The sequence below is a fragment of the Plectropomus leopardus genome, chromosome 1, assembly GCF_008729295.1.
Source record: "Plectropomus leopardus isolate mb chromosome 1, YSFRI_Pleo_2.0, whole genome shotgun sequence".
Taxonomy (NCBI): domain Eukaryota; kingdom Metazoa; phylum Chordata; class Actinopteri; order Perciformes; family Serranidae; genus Plectropomus; species Plectropomus leopardus.
This window is the reverse complement of record NC_056463.1, coordinates 19316556-19335121: the sequence shown is the minus strand read 5'-3', so window position 1 is coordinate 19335121 and position 18566 is coordinate 19316556. Positions and strand designations below refer to the sequence as shown.

The window sequence follows — 18566 nt, the reverse complement described above, 5'->3', positions numbered from 1 at the left end:
ATATATTCTGATGTAAATATAACTGATATGCAACATTCCAGAGCTGGTTTTATGAACATCGCGGTGTGTTTTACAGCATTCACTATGATCAGCTGTGTGCTTTCATTGCATCTAAAGTGTGCAGTCACCAGTTAAATCCCTTATGAAACATCAAGTGGAACTATATATAATACAAAAAGCAGCAGAAAGGACAAAAATAATTAAACATACAGCAGAAAACGTGAGTGCAATCTGTATGACGGCTGGCTGAGGGATGACAGCAATAACAAACAAAAAGGAGAGAATTCACCTGACATGACATATGATTTTCAAAACTTATACTATAGCCACCTGACAAAAGACCAAAAATAGAGTGTGATCGTACATCTTTTCTTAATTAAAGATGTTTTTTGGGCTTTGTTACATATGACCTCAGAAAAGGCAGCTCTTTGCAACTTTTGTTTCTGCACAGCAAACCAAACATACATTCTCCTTCAACTTGCCAGCTGATGACCTGACTGTATTATTCTGTCTCGCCATGACTTTTTGGCTCCCTCTTGTAACTGAAAGAAGCATACAAAGAGCTCAACTATCACACATTGCTCCTGTTATGTCACTTGCAGTTTCACAGATGTACATGATGAAGGGGTCTGACAGGGCTGTTTCCTCACATGGTTTTGAAGAAGGCCTAATTAACAGGGTATTAGATTTTTACACAGAATACACAAACTTGGCAACCTGTACCTGCTAACTGCCAAACACACTCTGAATTGCTTGCTTTTGTATTTACAATGTATGGGTGGTGTCATTCATTGTTCACGTTGGAGCAGACAGGACGCTTTTTCAATCTAATTGCCACAATAAATGTTGACATTGTACATTTCTGCAAACCACAGATATGTAACATTTGCCCGTAGCAGTGGATAATAAAATTTTACATTTCTTTACACTTCAACAATGCTTTGTTTAACATATGGTTATGTTTATGCAAATAAAATCGATTACAGTTGAGAAAAGATTGCTTTTCAGCTTAAAATACCCAGTTTGGTCGGCACAATTGCTGCACCACAAATGCAGCAAAGGGTCTGCTGCTTGGCATCTGGCTTGTCAAAGTGTCACACAAAATCCATCATCTCATCCATCTCAAGCTAGCTCGCTAGCTATACATGTAATCAGAACTATGTCACTTTAAAGACATTGATATAATACATATGAAACATACAAATGTGATGTATTTGTAGTTTGCAAAAATATAAAACACCAACATTTTCTTCAGTTGACCAGGTTGCATGTTTTGGTTTGTTGAGAAAGGCTGGTGTCCTTGGGAATAGAGCTTTCAATTTAAACAATAGATTAGAGCTTGTTAAAGATTTGTCGCTAGTTCATTCCGTCAGTCAGTTCATGATAGATTGATTTGAAATTGTCATCTGTGTATGTCTGGAAATATTGTCATATCATAATCCAAAATATGTCCAAAATTGGTATATAAGGGAAGGTCAGTCTAATAATACAAGCATGTCTGAATGCAATATCTCTTTTCTATACCATCTATAACATCTGGATAAAACTTTGTCAGTATTTTCAAGTTTTCAAGTCTAATTGTGATTGCCATGTACAGTACTGTACAGTGCATCTTCAAAATGATCTGAAGATATGATATTAGGAAAACAGTAACATAACAGACAGTTGAGGTGCTGAATTTCATGGGCAGTGAGTAATAATAAGCCTGCATCTGAGTGAAGGATCAGCGCTGAGGGACTGGCCTGCATGCATAAGGGGGGCAACACAATCCTCTAGGACTCATGATGCTGAAACAGCTGGGTGGTTGTGGCTTGCACAGCCAGGGAGAAGCGCCGGATCCACATTGAGCAGAGAAATGTAACCCACAGCCTCTGTCGTACTGTCCTTGTGTAAACACTTTGATAGGTGCAAAGAATGAAATAAATGAGTTACAACACATTTAGAAAGATTTTCTCTTCAGTCCTAGTCCAAAAAACACGAGGCATGCGTCCTTTCTCCCTCTCAGTTTGTTGGACTGGTGCTGTGGGCAAAGCTTGGTCCCAAGAGCAGGGTGCGTGGTTATTCTGTCGGGGTGGTGGCGACTGGGCTGAGGATGGGGGTTGCTAAGTCCCTCATAGGACACATAGGGGAGATGGCCTTATGGCTGTAGTACTCCACAACTTGCTTGGGCACCTCTGCCAAAACACATTTGGCCAGGGCTGCAGGTGAAGCCTGCAATAGAGACAGAAAACAGCTGGAGTTGTCAAAACAAGTGTTAGATATTGTTTTAATCAGAAATACAGAGCATTTTCCAATAAAGCTTTTAGGTTTTTTGGGTTTTTTTTTCCTTATCAGGGGACTACAGATCAGGGGACTGCTTTCTTTGCTTCAGGCAAATTAAAAGTGGTACATCAGTGTCCCACATTGTATTAGAAAATAACTTTGTTTATGACTCTGGAAAATGACTCTTCTACTTTGACCCTAAGAGCCACATAAAAATGAATAAGTCTTGCACAGTTTGCATTTTGCCATTGTTAAAACTAGTACGCATGGAGCAACATTTAAAAAAAAAAAAAAAGCTGATAAAGCATATTTAAAAGCAGTGGCATAAAACTCATAACATAAGGGTATAATTAATTACTCATGAGAGGGCCTGTAAAATAAATGATTTTTTAAAATGTACATATGTGCCAGGTCTAGACACATCACTGTGTGAGAAAGAAGAGTGTAATGAAGACAAGACTAATACAAAACAGGTGTGCAGGGAAAGCTCTGGAACAGGGAAGGACTAACGAGACGGATGCAAAGCAGGAGTGTAAGAAAACAGGTGGGAAACAGACAAAATTAGGAAGTAAAACAAACCATGACACTTAAGGAGAGTGACCTTCAGAATAAAGCAGGATGAACAAACGAGCAAAATCTTGAAACACGACAACCATAGCATATGATTCACATGATTTTCATACTCATCTGTGCACATCCCATCACGTTTGTTCGAATTCACCTCTCATTTATTCAGTTTTTCTTTTTTTTTTCTTCTTTTTTTTTGGCCATCTGTCTATATGTTGAATATATACTATAGCTATATATATAAGCATAGCACATCACACATACTATAGGAAAAATGTCTGTTTAGAACATGCCACATTTACTACATAACACACAGTGTTATAACATAATTGTGCAGCTGAAATGTTGCTGATTGTGTGTAGCTACATTAAGAATACATTCTTGTTTGAGCAAATTTCTGGATCTCCTCCCGTCCATGATGTCCATCTGTGGCACTGGCATTGCCAGCAAAAGCTTTCTGTCTGCTCTTATGGGGTGGGGGTGGGGGGCTTATGTAAAAGAACATTTAATGTGCATGAGCATCACAAACACAGCAGTCAGAAGGAGTGGGGTTGAAGCTGAAAGTCAACAAGTGAAGATTGACAGACAGAGAGAAAAACTGACCGTTTTGAAGTCTCTGAAGGGCACAAACTGCACAATGTCCCTGAGGACTGGCTCGCCCTTCGGTGAGCGTAGGACTCCGTCATCTCCATCTAAAATCTGCATGTCTGTGAAGTCTGCATTGCCCACACCAACAATGATTATTGAGAGAGGCTGGTAGGAGGCTCGCACAATCGCCTCACGCGTGTCTGCCATGTCTGTCACTACACCATCCGTGAGGATGAGCAGGATGTGGTATCGCTGGAAGAAGATAAGAGCTTTCAGTGCATATTAATCCATGTTGACATTAACCAATTTTAACAGCAACGTGTGGTTATAAGCAAGAACACCTCTCAGTGTATGTTGTGGTCTGAAGTGGGCCTTTCATGCTGTCTTGGATAATTTTACAGCCTCTACTGAGTAGATAAGTATGTGTGTGTATGAGACTTTGTTGAAGTGTTATACAAAAACAAGGGGATCAAGAACAGATCAAAAAGAAGGATATTAAAAGCAAAAGACATTGAAACTACATCACAAACTACAGCTAAGACGTCTCATGTGTTTGCATGTGTGCTTTTCTGAAATTAATTTCATGTGACCACTGAGCAGTATAATATGAGAATATAAGAATAACAACAACATTAACATGGCACAATATACTGTAATCATTTCTGATTGGCCCCATGAGTGGTGGTTAGTTTGTTGATACTCTTACTGTGTTCACGTGTTACTCACTGTCCAGAGTGTGTGAATGTGCTTCTTGTGAGTCTAATTATTTACAGCAGCTCATTCACTGATCAAAATGAAGGTCAGCGCAATTATGAGTGTTATAGTCTAGAACACAATGTCTCTGCAGCCGGTGGGTAATTTAAGATAGTAAATAGATGAAAGACTTGTGTTCTTACTCCCTAGGCGATATTGGGGAAAGATAAGGAGCACGGTAACTCTATTAACCATTTGTGCTAAATCAGATTTTAACAGCAGTTCATGAGGTAATTGTAAAACAAAAAAGGGTCAATGATATGGAAATATCTCTTTAAAAAGTATGCCACCACTACGACACTGTACTACTCCACTTCATAATTTAAAGAATACTAATTTGTTCTATAATGGGCCCATTCTTTTTTTTGCGCCGCAGGGCATCATTATAATAAATAGTGAGGTGAACCAGAGGTGACTCACTCTGGGAACTCAGTGGGACGCACTTCAACAAAGCTTGTAGTACATCAATATATCACTTATGGAGTATATAAAGAGACACTCACAGACGCATCTTTAATGTTGCCGTCGCCTGCTGCCAGCTTGGCTATCCTGTTAATGATGGGAGAAACATTGGTTGGGCCATACAACTGGATCTTTGGAAGGCAGTTCTGGTATGCCTCAACCACTCCTTGGATCTCTGATCAAAGAGAGCACAAAGCAAAATGAAGGAAACATCAATACAGTCATCAATACTTGTCATTAAACAAGTGACCGTAAGCTAAAAAGAAGTAGGGTCAGATGAATTATTCACTACAGTCTCGCAAAGAATTATAAGATGCCTGAATTTTCTTCCTCACAGATAAAGACATAAAGAATCTATTATGAAAAACGAATGTATGTATACACATTATCCCGTTTATGGAGGGGGGTTTTTTGGTAACGAAAGAGGCTGCATATTTTCATCAAAAGCTCCTCCATCTTATTTGTGGTTGTGGTAACATAGCAGGCTTATTCATTTGCATGGTGAATAGGAATAATCTGATATCTCTGTGCTCTGTTTATTACTGAGATAATCCTCATCAATGAGTTATTCATATTCATGTAAAAGCACTCCATGATTGACTCGTTAGTAAGTACAAAACTGGAGAAAGATGCATAATCATCATTTGTGTACCTGAATTTTGTTATGGGGGACTTACTGGTTAATACTGATACTTAAGCAGCTGTGTTGTCAAATTACTCTAACAAACTCTAGTATCATCAGCATAGAGATGCACTTTTTAAGGAAATCCGTGTACAAAGCCCTTCCTTACCTTCACATTCATCATCCTCTGGGTTGAAATTGATGGCAAAGTCATGAGATACCTATGGATGTGAAAAGAGAACATTGCAAAAATGAATTTGGTGTCCAAAGTGGCTGCATGCTTTGTACCCTTAAAAAAAAAAGTCTTCCATTTTTGGAATCTGTGATGACCTGGACTTCTTTTCTCCATGGACTGTTGACTACAATTTTTTGAGTCATTTTTATATTAATTTTTAATTGAAACAACCCAGACCTCATCAAAAAAAGAAAAGGACACGCTAAGTGATCAAAACTAAAATGGGGAAATGTTTGTGATCCTACATGAAAATTAATTTACATAACGTATATTCAATCACTTAGTAGTGAGTTAATGTCTAATACACTGATTCTGTAGATTATTAGTTTTGCATGTAAATTAATAAAGGCAGGAACAGTGTGCATTTAGGCTAACATAGACAAAAAATCATAATTTAAACATTATCTATTTCAGCATCTGGGTAAAAGTACTTATATCCTGAATCATCACTTCATCACGCTATACAGTAATGAGCATAGGCTATAGCATAATCTATATGCGTAATATCTGCTTCCTGAAAAGAGATTGCACCCCCTCTTCTTTTATCGGGTCTATTCTTGCCATCCAAATGTCAGATTTACTTTGTTTATCTCAAAGCTGTTTAATTGGCAAAATGAAATCCCCTTCTTGATACCTCCTTTCACATGCAAGCGTTTTTTTCCACAAGCACCAACTGTCAGCCAGATCAGTGACAACTGACTCCTCTCCAGCTGGCTACTTTTTTATAAGTAATTTTTGTCTTTAATGTGATGATAAACAGCCTGGATTCTGTCACTGTATAGATAGACATGAGGGGCCCTGGAGAAATCAGTCATACAGAGCACCATTTAGCATTTGCATAGGGGCAATGCAAGTAAGAGGATCTTGTTTTGTATTTCATTTAACAGGCCTATTTCATGGCAGAGCGTTTGACATGGATTGCACAGGTGTAACTAATAGCATTAATAATGGCTGACTTCCCTTTTATTTTCAGTTGTGAGGCTCTGGTCTTGCACAGGCTGGTTCACCTGCATGCTCATAGGGAACACTTACACCTGTGCTTTTCCTGCAACTGTTTGACAGTCCTTCAATTTACAACCTCATTATTTAGCTTTGCATGTTTGCTCAAGTACATGAAAAATATATTTTTTTTCTGGGTGAGCACCAGTGCAAAAGAAACACAGCTTTAAAGGCCCTGAAAATCTATGAGCTAATGAGTTAACACAACATTTTCAACCAAATTTGGAAGTCATTTGGGGTTATTTCAGTTAAAACATTTCTGTACTTGTGTTTTTGTCTGGTCTTTTCTCTCTGGTTTGAAGAGAACAGGGAAAAATTGATTCATTGTTGCATTTCAGTTGTGGTCTGATTCATTTACAGACTTATGTGTACTCATGTTTTCTAGCGTCACTAGGAGCCCACAAAGAAGTAGCTGATTAAGAGCATTTGTAATACTTGCCCTCAAATCAATCACATGTTATTACTAATAACTAACAAGTAGAAAAAATACAATAAAGAAGCGTCTTGTACAATGTTTGACCTGGGGGGATTTTGTGGAGTACATGGATACATGCATAACTTGCTGCCGTTTTAAGTGCTTTTGACCATTAGATTGTTCGGGGAAAAGCCCTGCACTCACATGCATACATGTTACCATGGTTACCAATTAATGTGCATCATATACACATCTCATCCTGACAACTTTGCAATCAGAAGATGGATTTAATAGTAGTTTTGCTTGAAATTCATGCTAAAATGAAATATCTACTATCCTAAAAGTCCCATAGATTGCTTCCTCATTTACTTTCAGACCACCAACAAACCATGCCCGAGTCCGCTTGAAAGCAAACAACTGGACCGAGACCGCCTGAAGAGGAACATTGTGATGGGGTTTTTAAGCCCCTGTTGGAGTATGATCGACATCGCTGACACCAGTAACAAACAAACCGTATCAAATGGGCAAACACACCAGAGTCCGCCTTAACAAAACAAAGCAAGTCAGGTTTGTCAGCACCCTTAAACTTTCAATGAACAACACCTGATAGAAAAAGATGTTCTCTTCTTAAGCTTTGACTGCTGTAAGTTTTCAGAGGGTTTAAATTAATAAAACACAATAGGACACATCCATTGCAATACATGTGGAGCCTCCCATCAATTCAAACAACCTACTACCTAATGCACCCTTGACTGGCAAATCGACACCGCAGATCTTTTTTTATTATGTGTTTTCAAATCACACTTGTATGTATAAAGCATAATAAGGACACAAGAGTTCACATCGACACATACTGAGAGAGCGTTATCAAACCTACACAAATGTGTAGCCTATGAGTTCACAGATGCACTTCATGATTAGTCTAATAGCTTAATTAGCATTCACCTGCACCACCACCACAATGTGGCAACAGCATGAAATAGAATACATTGAACTCCTGCAGGGCAGTCACTGTCATGGTAAATTCAGAAATGAATAGTTTGTGTTTACTTACCCACACATCTTTGCATGATTGAAATGCTAATTATCAGAGTTTTACATCGTCACATCGAATAGCACAATTATACAATAAATACTGGCCGTTCTGGTCTGCTAAATTACCTCACAGCATGGTGATTCAACTGTGCATGTGCGTGCGCTCACTGTTCACATGTCTGACTCTCCCCCGGGGCTCTTTTCAGAATCACCGAAGGCTTCTGGTTCTCAAAGTTCAATTTGCTTAAACAAATACTCTTACACTCATGAATTCTCATGTAAATCAACCATGAAGGCTATGGGGTTTTCATTTCATCAGAACATGTTATTTTCTCAAGACAAGTTGATATTTTAAGATATGGGGCTTATGAATAAAAATAAACTCAGTAATTAGTTTTAAATGTGAAATTTTGACAGAATGACAAATTGTGTCATAAAACAGGTAATGGAAATCAGATGCTTGACGTTAAATGCCAGAGTGGTGGAAAATACCAGGATTCCATCAAAGCATGTGAAAATACAGTATGCATAATATGGTTCGTGTGACGGGAGGGTCAGGATGATGGAATCAAGGGGAGGTTTAGAATGAGCGAAAAACAGGGAGTGCAGAGATATGACGAGCGATACTAACCTCATAATTTGGAGGGATTCTGGCACCAAATCCCAATGCTGAAAATCTTTTGTCACTGAAACGATAAACAAATTGATCAGTCACATATTACAGTCTCTGCAGTTTAATCTCGGATACCTTTTGACAGTGATTTTAAAAATATTGATGGCATATCCATCTGTTCACATTTCAAATGGTAAACCCCCGGCTTGTTTGCATTTCATAAACATTAAAAGCTTGAATTACAATTTGAAATCCGTCCCACGGTCCCTGCAGTCAGCATTTGCACCTGTTCAAAGAGCTTCTCACAGTCTTTATCCTCTCCATTTTTTATCACACCACTTAGATGGGCAGCTATTACTGTAAGAGGCTCTGCTACGCTGGATTGCGTGCTCCTTGTCAAAGGCCAGGGTGCACAGATTTGTGTAAATAACAAGACAAAGGCTGAGTCTGAAACCATTCCCTATTTACCAAACTGTGCACTCTATTTACCCACTGCTATTTTATTTTCGTATAAGTGTAACGAAAAAATGTTTTTTGCTAAAAATAACGCAATGCAATGCGTCACATTTTATATCCACAAGTGTCAGAAATCTCACTTTATTGTGAACTATTGAGTGTATGCATGGGCAGTACATGAATATATAGGGGATTCATTACAAACACAGCTGAAGAGTGGTTGACTCTTGTCAGCGCAATTAAGTTACCAAAAGCAGCCTAAAGTGAAATGGACAGAACAGGGTTGTTTTTATCAAAAGACAAAAGCTCATTTTCCTCTTAAAAAGATGCAGGGTTGTTTTTTAGTAGTATGAGCTGCTGTCAGACATGCGTGCAGAGAGAGAGAGAGAGAGAGTTAAAGTAAAGGACCTTGTAGTCCATACAGCATTTTCTGCTGTCAACAACAACAGAAGTGATGCTTGAGGTATTCAAAGGAAGTATTGTATGTGTAGATACACTAGACAGCGAGGCTTAACAGTTACCCACTTGATGGTTCAATGACATTGTGAAGCATTTTCATCTGGCATTAATTCAATCTTATACTGCAATTTTAAAAATAAAATGCACCACAAAAGACAATGACACATCCAATAATGCAATTATTTCCCGAAAATGTGACCAAATTTGCACTTAACGTAATTGAAAATGTAATAAAACCCAATAACTTGACCAATAATATGATGAAATGTCCTGGCTGATTTTGTAATAACATTTTTACAAATAGTGTAATACCTTTCAGGTGGATCTTTTTTTTTTTTTTTTCAAAAATAGATGATGTAACTGTTTTTTTCTCATGTGAAGTGTGCAAGTTATTTGTAGTACTGTCAGTGTCATGTTGGCCAACTGAAAACACAACCATTTCATACTGATTTCATGTTAGGAAAGATAACTTCAGGCTTTATGCAGCATTTGACATTTACAATGGATGGAAAGTGGTACATTGTTATTAGGCAAAGATGCTTTGAATTAAAATCCCTGTTTGAAACTGGCTTATTTTATGGCTCATTTTATGGTTGTGTTATGGTGTACTATATCTAACCAGTCAGATTTGATCGGTTTTTATTATCTGAAACTCTCGTTTTTATTTCTTTTATTATTCATAAAATTAATGAATTCAGGCAGACCAATGAAAGTGTTTGTATGTATTATGTCTATCTGTGTGTGTCTATTGTGTATGTTGTATATGATGCAGCGTCTTTGAGTCCAAGATAACTTTCCCAGTGGGACAATAAAGTTTACCTTACCTTATCTATCAATGGGAAAATTAAGTATTTTCAAAAGTATACACTTTTGCTCAGTTGCACCCCCACAGATGGTGCGATCCAATTACAGATTTTCTAGTTGTGACCTGGAGACTGAGCAAAAAAGTTTCAAGAAACACTGATTTAACTTAAGTATGCTTTCTGGGTGCTTTTTATATCCCTGATTAATTTATTGATGAGGCAAAGTTAACATCACTTTGTGTCAAGAATGTTTGCTGTCAAATATCTGTGAACCCACAGCCTAATTGTTTTGGCAAGTGCAGGAAAATAACCTACACTGTAAAAATGATATTACGATATCAGTCAGGAAATTTTATTACATTATTGAGTGTTATTGTACTTTGTATCAAGTTATGGGCAAATTGTTATTATATTGGCCTCTACAGGTATTTACTGTAAAAATGTCTAAAAATCCTTGATGGAAAACACATCAAAAAAGCTTTTGGGCACATTTTATCACCTCTCTGTTCTGACAGTCCTATTTCTGTGTTACTGATTTTACATTTTCTTTTTTTAAGACATGAGCTTTTACCATAGATTATGTGAATTAACACATGTAGCTACTGTGACGTCCCCCATTGCTTTGCAGACTGCCTTTTTCGAGGCCTTGTGTCCAGCATTCCGGTTGTCACCATCTTGTGTTTTTTTGGAGCAAAAACTGACTGTGTTTGGAGGAGACGTTATCGAGGAGCGAGGGATGGATCTGACTCATAAACTTTAGCAACGACTTTCAGACAGCCTGTCACTGAAGCAGCCCCGCCCTTTAATATGCATGACTTTAAGCCTTGATAATAAAATGTATATGGGGTATTAGAATTTTTTTTTTTTTACCCCTGCACAGTTGTTATAATCGTGGAAATTAGCTATGGGCTCCAAAACCATTTTAGTATCAGGCTGTAAACGTGTTTATTTCTGCTGTAGAGTTTGGCATTTTAACATGGGGATCTACAGGGTTTTACTCGCTTCTGGAGCCAGCCTCAAGTGGCCATTAGTAAGAACTGCAGTTTTGACATTTACACATTGGCTTCATTTTTTTAGCTCTGGAGTTTGCCACTTGGCTTTAACCAGGCAGAGAGGATCTAACAAAGGGCTGTGTTATGAGACTTGTGGTTTGTTTTGACAATTCTCTTTTTTTACCTGTCTCTTGTCCCTTAACAAGTTTCATAATGAATTCCTGGAGTACCCCTCTGAGCTCCCTGTATGACTAGTTTAAGGACATCCTGTGTAGTAAATACACAGATAACACTTTGTGTTTACTGTAATATATTAGAATTTGTGTCATTAAGCAGCAGAGCTGTCACAGCATGTTTTCAGCCACATCAGTGAATGCTTGCCTGCAGATAGCTTTCTTCAGTGGCTGCCTCCCTTATCAGACCATTTACTGTACATGCCTTCACGAGTGACAAAACAACCCCAAATCCTGCAGCCCAGAGCAATCACAAATAACATCTCAGGCTGAACAGAGTCATGAAGCGATGTGTTTAATTCACTGGACATGGTTTGGGTGCATCAAAGGGTACACAGCAAAATTTACATTGTTAATGAGTGTTGATTTATTTGGTGTGTTGACAAGTGTTGATTGGAGAGTTGTTTGTCCATTCATAGAGCTAATATGGCTTTGAGGCAGCTTTTCAGATCCATCATAAGTGTTTAATTAACTCTGATGGGTGTGGACTTATATAAACGCTGGCAGAGTGATGATTTTTACACTGTCAGTGTGAACAATAAACTCAAAACTGTGAACCCTTAACAGAAGCAACTTTACTTTGGTAAATTTTAGTTGTTCTACAAACAGGAATAATGAACAGGGGGACATGGGGCTGCTTCATCCACAACCACTCCAGCAACGCCACCCAACCCCAGTATGCAGAAATATTAAAATACACCATTAAAAAAAACACAATGCGCATTTTTCCCTGCCCAAAATTTAGCCTAACTTTGGAGCATTATACAGTCCTTTCCCAACATAATAGCATGAAATGGCTGGCACAAATGAATGCCTCGAGTTTCATATGATACCTGATAGCTTTAAAAGTGAGCCAGCAATAATGTGTTTTATTGGCTAGTCTGTCTAGTTTCTCACCTTCAGATGACAAGTTCAAATGTGTTTTAAAGATAACAATACATTTATTTGTCATGTAAATAATACATATAACTGATTTATATTGTCAATTATTTGGTCGCAATTACGGGTCAACCTTTGCAGAGGCCCCCCTGGGCTTTAGCCGGGGTCATCTTTATCCTTTAAGGCCCTGACACACCAAATCAACGGTTGGCTGTTTGTCAAAGTTGAGCCGTCAGTGTGCATCTGTTACTCTAGTCTCTGCACTGTGTTCTGCACTGTTGGTTCTCATCAGCCTTTCTCTGCTTTTTTTTTTCAGCCAAGTCAGCGTGTTGAATTGGTGTCAGAGATAGCAGAGACTGATGGTAAGAGAAATAACTCTAATTGGCAGTTCAATTTAGTGCACAAGAAGCAAACCGGAGGAGAGCAAAGCAAATAAACAAAGTTAAGAAGGAGTGAGATTATATAATATGTTTGCATTATTTTGTTAATGTGCTAATTGTCTAACTAGTTTCATGGCAGTCTCATGGATTCCTTTTTGAATGATGATTAAAAATGATTGCCTTCTACTGGCATGGAGACTTATCCTCTCATGCAGGCGCAGACATCTGGTCGGCTGCCAGCTTAAGTCTTTGCAGAGTGTTCAAGTGCAACTTTTTGGTGGAGACACGGGGCGATCTGAGGTGACGCAACAGTCAGCTTGAGTCATGTCGGGTCTTTAGCCCCCTCCCCGCCTCTGTTGTGGCAGCAACACTAGTAATGAACTAACACCAAAACAGAGGCTTTCATTATTATTAGCATTAATATTATTATTGGTGTTGTTGTTGTTCCACAAGGATTTTGGAGGAGAAAAAGATCATTAGAGTCTTTTACTATAACCTTGCATTAATGTATGTACAGTGGCTGCAAGTACTTGAAATGGTGCATGGGCCATTTTGAGCAAATATTTGATTAACCTCATTATCCTCTGTTCCAACAACAACAACAAAAACACACAAATGTGTCCAGCTTTTGTTACCTGTAATGCAACCTCTCCGCATATCCTGGATAATGTGCTGCACTGTATCCAGACCTAAACACACTCCAGTGATAATGCTCTAACAAATTAACAGATTTCAGTGTCCAACAGGTCCAGCAATTGATACAACAGCATAAAAACATTGGCTTATCTACTAACTCACCTGTAATATTTTTCAACCCACTGTTTTTTTCATCCATTTTCATCAAAAAATAACTCCCATCCACTGAATACAGGTCTTACTCCCACTATTGTAACCTTTCAAACACACTGGGGTATGTTGTTTGGATTCAAAATAATAGGAAAACAAATTATTCATTTCACTTCAATTCAAAGAACTGTATTTAGCATAAAGAAAGAATTTTAATGGAAATATTCCAAATGGGATGGAAGATATTCATGCTGAGCCAATTTTATCTCAAGGTGTATTGTACACCGCTCATTATCTCGACCTCCAAACTCCTACCATACTTTAATAAATTTGTCCTTGGGGTCTTAATGAATTGATTTCTAAGGTGTCTCAAGAGATCACACAACTCCATCTCTTCAGCACCCTCTGCCCAGAAAATAGGGCAGAGAAGACTACTGATAAGTCATTTTTGTCATATGAATTCTGCTGTGAAGTGCATGTTGGTCCTTGTTTTCTCACTTTGTCAGCACACGTGAGAAGCCATGGGGAGATGTGCCAGCTATAATAGCCCTCTCAGCAAGGTAAATGAGCCTCTGCCCACACAGGCAAAAGCTAGTCACTCCAGCTCCATAATGCACTCCTCTGCAAGGACTCGAAAATCCCACGTCACCTATATTCACTAAAGGCTAAAAGGTTTGCGTGCCCACGTATTACACCTCAATAACAATTCCAATCTAAGAGGAAAGGGCTGCCTACACTTTCCGTCACTGTTCATCCAGAGGCATGTTTCCATGTATGATGCTCTCATGTATATATGTAAATACAAAAATGATAAAGCTACAAGGATGAGCTGCTAGTTTTCAGGCAGGTTTTCAGTGTCTCCAGTGCTATCTCTTGGATGCTATAATTAGCTAGACAGTGCTCCCCTGATATTCAATAGGAGGATCTGCATAAATCAGGAGTCAGCGTGTTAATCCTTATCTGGCTTAGTTTCGATAGATGAGTTGGTCTTTCTCTGACACATATCATATTCTAAATTATTTACCATTAATTAGCAAGTACCTGTGAGCCTGCCTGCTATAATTAATAGTTTTTTGTACATTTGCGCAATGTTTAATAATTGTTTTCAATTTGGTAATTAGTCATTTTAAAAACAAAACATGTCACTGATGTCAAAATCTGAAAACTACATCAGCAGTATTTATATTTACACTAACAGGAATTTTTTCATTGAAATTCAAATTCGTTCAAATAGCTTCAGTGTGTTTAATGATTCCTCAAACAGGCTTCCTGCTGCACCTCCTCTGTCTTTACATCTGATTATACAGCTCGCTGTTACTCTGCCAGCCGCCATAATGCCTCCCACTTCTTTTTGAAGTGCCTGCTATCCTGTTGTTAGCCCCTTTCTCTGCATGTGCTCGTCTGTGGTTCGGGGTAATGAGCCTATGCAAGCTAAGAAAGGGGACCAGAAACTGCATCAGATGCTGAGAGGAGACTGTATCATTGAGCTATCCACAGGCACAGGCAGCCACCACCGTGAGCACAGAGACTGTGAAGCACATGCAAAACAGTTAGCACTGTCCTTACAAACAGCAGAGGCACAGGCATGTGCAAAATGCATAAATGTGTATGTGTGTGTGTGTGTGTGTGTGTGTGTGTGTTTATGCTGTATTACATGTGTAGCCATATGTGGTCTTAGCAAGTACACTGTGCTTATATAATGGCATAGGTCTATATATACCTATGTGTGTGTGTGTGTGTGTGTGTGTGTGTGTGTGTGTGTGTGTGTGTTTGAAAGGTCATAATAGTGGGAATAAGGCCTGTATTCAATGGATGGGAGTTAAATCATTTTTTTTTTAAAGCGAGTAAAAACCTATTAATATTAAAATTGAGTTAATCCCAAAGCCAATGTTTTTATGCTGCTGTATCAGCTGCACGGCCTGTTGGATACTGAAAAACATCCTTTAAAAGCTCTCTATAACTGTAACTCAGTCTAGAGTCTCACTGAAACAAATGACTTGATCCCTAACCAAGCAGCAACCTCTGAAGCTGAAAAAAGAAGCCAATGCAGAAGTGCTGAAAACTGCAGTTCATCTCATGGCACCTTGCGGCTGGCTCCAAAGTAGAGTCAATCTCCATAGACCCCCATGTTAAAATGCCAAACCTTACAGCAGAAATATACATGTTTATAGCCTGGTACAAAAAAAAGTGGTCTAAGTCATTCAACATAGATTACAACTGCACCGGGGAGATTTTTTTTCTTTAATTCGTCTGTTCATATTTTATTAAAAAGTTACTCATGTTTAGGGGCGAAGCTCGAGTGACAGGCTGTCTGCAAGGCGTCACCATAATCTGTGAGTCAGATCCACCTCTGGCTCCAAATAATCAAGACTGCGATACCTAAAATGCCAAACTCGAGGCTTCAAACAGAAGTCCTAAAACCAATTGGTAACTTCCCGGTAGCTACATCCACTGCTTACACAGTCTATGTCCCTAATTCCTGGCCTAAATACCTACATTTCCAACATGGCATAAAAAATGCAAGACCAGGAACTTGTTTTTTTGTTTAGACCCCACCCATGGATGAGGGCATATTTTTTCCTCTTTGAAATAATTTATCTTCCCCTCTAAAAACACCAGCAGCTGTAGTCGACAGCAGGTACTCCTGTTAGTATTTGTATTGTTTTTCTTTGTAATCTGCTCAGCGTTTTTGAGCTATGCTGTGAATTGACAGACATGCAAACAGAAAAATCAGCCAATGTGCAATTTGTGTCTGAGTAGGTGTGAGGAGGGAACTTGTGCTCTGTAATGTGTTACATTTCATAGCTACATAAAAGTAGGATATTGATGATTTGATCATAATAGCATGGATATTCGCAGTAATGTCATATAGAATAGAAAATAGTAAGTGAAAAGAACTGAGAAATATAGATATTTAGAAGCACCGATTACAGGTGACATGTAAACTGTCATTGAAATAGATTATTGTGTCAACACAACAGTAATTGTGATGATAGTCAAAAAGAAAATCACTGCTTCATGTATATGTATTTGTTTGCACACTATGACCCAAAATGCATTTTTTTAACCTGCTTTAATGTTCACTTTGGTTCATTTTTCTTATTTGCATTAATAAAAATCAATATGTGAGAGATATGGTGTTTGTTTTTTGTTTTGTTTTTCTCTTCAAATTGTTATGCAAGAATGGACTAGAAATATATTCATAAATTGCTTAGAAATGTCTGCCAAAAAACTGTCAGTAACAAAACTGATGTTGCGTGGCATTTGAATGCCTGTGGTTATAAAGGTCAAAATGTCATCTCTCTGATAGATGGTTCAAAGCTGAAAAAAATAATGGTTACTTTGACAAAATGGCTAGTCAAGTGTGTCCAGAATATCATGTCAGTGTCCTTGACTGCTGCTACCAAGCACCAGCTTCAGCCCCAGATTAGCCTCATGCATAAGTAATGCCAGCAGAGGCCAAATTTGCTTGCTCTAATTTTCCAAGTACAAACAGTTTCAAATGCAGTACTTTGCCATGAGTTTAACACAGATTAGAATCAATCCACCAGTGTGAACATGTGGACAGTAAACAAGACAACTTGTGCTGTAGATAGATGTGACTGCTTTTTTGACAATATGAGGCTTTTAATTCAACTATTAGAGAGAATTCAAAATGCAAAATACATTTCAGTGAAGAAATGAATTGAAGATGGAGGAGCTGGCAGTCAACAATTCACAATCCATCAGCTCCACAGCAAACTGGTGGTGAGCAGAAATGTAATATCTTGCAAGATTTTTTTCTTTCAGCTCTTTCCATTCCAATCCTTTTGCTGTGGTTCAGATGGAGTGCTTCATTTCAGTGTGAGAGATTGCAGCGAAATGGCATGCAATGGCCACTCTGCAGCTCTATTTCACAACAGGAGACCCTGACAATCCCTGTAGGCACCAAAGAGCCTTTACTGAGAAACAAAAGACTGACAAACCTATCATAGTCTTGACAGATCTCCCCCACTGCTATCAGAGCCTTCAGGTACTCGTTGGGCTGGTAAGGGTTGATGTAATGCAAAGAGCAGCTGTTCCTGGGGTCTCCATTGGAGGCTGTGAAGTCGATGGCAACCTGGCAGAAAGAAGTGCAGCATTAAAGAATCAATTACATTTTTATTTTGATATATGACTTTTTTAATTTGGCTGCTTATGATATAACAAGTACCTCTGCGTGAGCAAGCCTGAAATATGCATAATGGCAGTATAAATTATCTGATCAGAGGTAACAACTTGCACTTTTTACACCCACATAGATGGAAATGGCTACAGCTTCTGTACACTGTAGATCCAAGCAGCCGGTTATTTCAACAAGGAGGGACTGCTTCTACCACAGAAATTTTCATAATTAATATTCATTGCTTCAGTAATCCAGAGAGAGAGTGAGAGGTCACACTACGCAGGGCAGGCCAAAGGGCAAGTGTTGAGGAACGTTTAAATTGTTTCCACGAAGCTGCCAAGAAGAAAACTGACTGCGTTCATGGACAAAAACGCCATCAGAGAATTTTTTAAGGATACAAACATATTTAAATACTGTTTAATATTTCACAGTCAGAAAATGTTCCATTTGCATTTTTTTTGACACATGGAGCACCTAAGAAAACCACCAAACTACCAAAGTCTGTTTATCTAAACAATATGATCTTAAACAAAGAAGTAAAATGCAGAGAACCAGGGCCAGAGCGGTGAAAATCATGGAAACAGTCCAAAATGCAGTACTGTGTAATTCACAGTCTTTTTGCATGTTTTCCACAAATATTTTCTGACATGTATATTTTGTTTTGAAAGAAATCTTGGATTTTACATGTCCCAGACTTTGAAAACAACACATCCTAAAAATTATAAGGAGGCTGAACAAAAAAAATGTCCATACTTAACTTGTAATAAATTAGTTATTAATAGCCAGTATGTCTCATGTTATTTTTTTGCAATGAGGGGTTTTTGTTTTGTTTTGTTTTTTCAAATAAATAAGTTATTTGAATTATTTTGAAAAATCACATGCC

The 18566-nt window shown here is 38.2% G+C and overlaps 1 protein-coding gene across 1 annotated transcript in view; it reads right to left on the bottom strand.

The window, feature by feature from the left end:
* Positions 1-874: 874 nt before the first annotated feature.
* The window catches only part of cpne7 (copine VII), a 38504-nt gene continuing 20812 nt past the window's right edge, over positions 875-18566 (bottom strand). The window contains exons 11-16 of the mRNA XM_042489400.1: positions 17505-17638; positions 8570-8624; positions 5424-5475; positions 4674-4807; positions 3433-3669; positions 875-2211 (exon numbers count right to left, since the gene is read on the bottom strand). Coding sequence (XP_042345334.1) covers positions 2059-2211; positions 3433-3669; positions 4674-4807; positions 5424-5475; positions 8570-8624; positions 17505-17638 — 765 coding nt within the window. The 3' untranslated portion in view covers positions 875-2058. The remainder of the gene's footprint in view (positions 2212-3432; positions 3670-4673; positions 4808-5423; positions 5476-8569; positions 8625-17504; positions 17639-18566) is intronic.